Genomic DNA, 3,208 nt, shown 5'->3' on the forward strand with positions numbered 1-3,208 from the left:
GGGGGGGGATATTCTTTGTACTGCATTACCAAAAAAGGTTTATTGAGAAGGGGAGAGACGTTTTTCCACCAGAATCCCGCCATGAAGATACTGGTGTAGGATGGTACTACCGGAGTTCCCATGACTGTTCTGTTAACGTTTGAGAATACTAGTCGTTAGTGAAGAAGTTGTTGAGGGATAGGACTTGTTCTAGTATTTTATAATTTTTTGGGTTATTTGACGACTATTTTATTTTGTTGTGTGACAAGTGAGGGCTTCATCAACAAACTTGTATATATATTGACACGTGTTGTATTGCGCATGTATGGACAATATTACTGCTGTTAAATACCCTACTATCTATAAGAAAGAAAATATTCGTAAGTAAATTGACGTCTGTTACGCACTGATTAAGCTCTCACTTTGAACACAGAAGATGTCTGTTCGATTCTTGAAATGCGGAAGTTTATTAAATTGTCTCTGTTTTTTTGTAGTACATTATATTACACCACTAAACCCAATTTTGCCGTGGCAGGCGAATCGACGCAACTTGTCTCTGTATGTAATGATCTGTATCCTGTCGATATGTGTTTGGAAAAAAAAAACCCATACATTTTTAGTTCCAATTTGTATATTCCTGACAAACGTTTATGGTATTCTAAGGAATCAAGTTTGGCTCTGGTGGACAAAACCTATTCCCTAGAATAGACAGACCCACACTCTCACTAACTCAAACACACACATACACACACACACACACACACACACACACACACACACACACATACACACAAACAAACAAACACACACACACACACATATATATATACTCACACACACACACACGTGCTCCGCGTGTTGGGCGAGTGAAAGGTTTAAAAAACATTCTCCCCTTATACTTTGGACGAGAAAAAAATAGTTTGGCTTGCATTTGTCATATTTCCAAACTTGACAGAAACAAAACTGCTAAATATTATTTTTGTCATATTTTCAAGTTCTTCGAAGACAACGTCCGACCTTTCTTTCCAAAGATTAGTTTTTTACTTCTTTTTTTTCTTTCTTCTTTTTTTGGATCAATAATGTGCCAGGTGCCAGTCATGCATTGCAGGCTATTACAGTATTGTTTGCACGGCTTCAGAACTCTCCAAATTATCAACAGGATCCCGACATTACTACACGGTCTCTTTTTGTTCTTTTCTTTTCTTTTTTTTTTTTTTTTTTTGGTTGTTGTTGTTGCTGTTGGTTTTAACTAAACACAACCTTTTTCTTCTGTTGTTGAATTCTCAAAGGGCTGAGCTTCGACATTGACAACCGCTTAGAAAGCTGCACTCCCAAGAACATCTCTGACAAGAGCAATGTGCGCTTGCCTTTTGACTTCATCAGCAACGGCCAAGTCCACCAACTCACTGCCGATGCTTTCTTCTATAAAGGAAAGAACGTCTATCAATATCTTGGAGAGGTAAAACATCATCGTTTTGGTCCGGTTGGGTTTCGTCGGTTTCGGGCTTGCTCAAGGAGCAACCTCGATGGGCTGGCCGGATTGTCCTCCTCTTACTTACTTACCACCCGTTACGCCATCTGGCGTTTAGGGCAGCAACTAAGGATCTCCAGACAGGAGTGACAAACCGACAAAACCGATGATAACCTTCAATAACAAACGTTCTTGTTGTCAAGGTCGTGCGTCGGACAGTCGGTTTGGGCAGTTGGTCTATTTATAGAGTGCACTGAAGCCGCCAGAAACCGAACCGAACCAAACCGAACCAATCCCCAAGACCCTGGCCAATCTTCCAGTAAACACCGCCAAGAAGGGAAGATCATTGCGACAGTTAATTTCACGAGGTTGGAAAAAGGGGGGGGGGGAGTAATTTGCAGCACTTTAGCTCAGCATTGGTGAGTCCTTATACGGGGTGCCCATTACGGCAGGTCGGGCCGATCGCTCGACTCGTTCGCCATGAAAACAAAACGTGTTTGTTTATGCGGCGATCACCATGATCACGTGATATTGGTGAGTGTTGAACCGTCGTCTGTGGTGGCACGGTCAAATGGAGGTTGGCTGATTGGGGAGGTTGACAGTGGTAACGGCGAATTTGAGTGACATAACGATGGTTTAATATGCTGAGAACTGTGTAACTAGTTTTTTGAAAAGTTTTTAAAATGCAAAAAACACCCAGGCAATATGCAGATGTAATAAATGATGATTGAAGACCCACGTTTAGAGTACATTACGCTATTTATTTACTGCCTCCTGGGTTTTGGTGGAGGTTTTTTAGTTTTAGGACCTGCAGGTCGCCCTGGATAATAATTTTAGATTAGGGAAATAAACAAATAAATAGATAATAAGTTAAAGAATTGATCAATTTCCTTCAGTTTTGTCACAGTACCATTGATAAGAATTATCGGGTGACATTCAAGGGTGACGTTTGTTTGTAAAAAATAGAAATCGGAGTTCTGTTTTCTCCGTGGGCATTTGTGGGGGAGGGAGGGTGGATATTTTAACATCACCTGGTGATTGTGGGATCAAAGGTCGCTAATCCGGTCGACAAGCAAATAGTGGTCAAACCTTCACACCCCTCAACTGCCGTCTCCTCTGATAATTGCATGCGTCAGTCTTACTTATCCAATGACCACCAATCTATACGTTCTTTGACCGTCTAGCCACCAATACATGTACATTTGTGTACTTGCATTTCATAGGACCACTGTTTAAACCTATTTAAAAAAGGAAACGTCTTGAACCTCTGCTTTGCTTCCACCCTTAGCCTCACCCGTCGGTGTAACAAGCGCAGTCAACCAATGCCACCCCTCTCCGCCACGTAACAACGATTAGAGGGTCTCTTTTCTCGGCTGGTCGTACGACCAGGACGGCAGGCATTGGTCAAACTAGATTCACACTTCTGGCTTCTGGCTACCCAGGAAAGTTCCCGTGGTGGATCGCTACTCGAGCACTTTCATTGGCACTCGTGAGATATCACACCCACACCTCCTTGACCATCTGCATCGCTCAGGGATCACATAGACAGGTTAACGTCTACGTCTATAGGGTAACATCAAGGAGATTAAAAGTAATGGAGGATGCTCTGTAGGCGGCACCGCACGCCTGATAGGAGCCCTCTCTCGCAGCGGAACTGTGGTCTACCTGCGCTGCGCTCACGCAATGAAATCTAGATAAGAAAGAAGGTTTTATTCCGAGATTAGGCAAGTCAATTTTAAAAAATGCCTTCCACCTACG

At 42.5% G+C, this 3,208-nt stretch overlaps 1 protein-coding gene across 1 annotated transcript in view; it reads left to right on the forward strand.

Annotated features, from left to right (window-relative positions):
* LOC101855132 overlaps positions 1-3,208 on the forward strand; it is a gene marked incomplete in the record, with an annotated part of 29,036 nt that overhangs the window by 14,520 nt on the left and 11,308 nt on the right. The window contains 1 exon segment of the mRNA XM_013087174.2: positions 1,269-1,438. Coding sequence (XP_012942628.1) covers positions 1,269-1,438 — 170 coding nt within the window.

This window comes from Aplysia californica, unplaced genomic scaffold, assembly GCF_000002075.1.
Source record: "Aplysia californica isolate F4 #8 unplaced genomic scaffold, AplCal3.0 scaffold00553, whole genome shotgun sequence".
NCBI classification, from domain to species: domain Eukaryota; kingdom Metazoa; phylum Mollusca; class Gastropoda; order Aplysiida; family Aplysiidae; genus Aplysia; species Aplysia californica.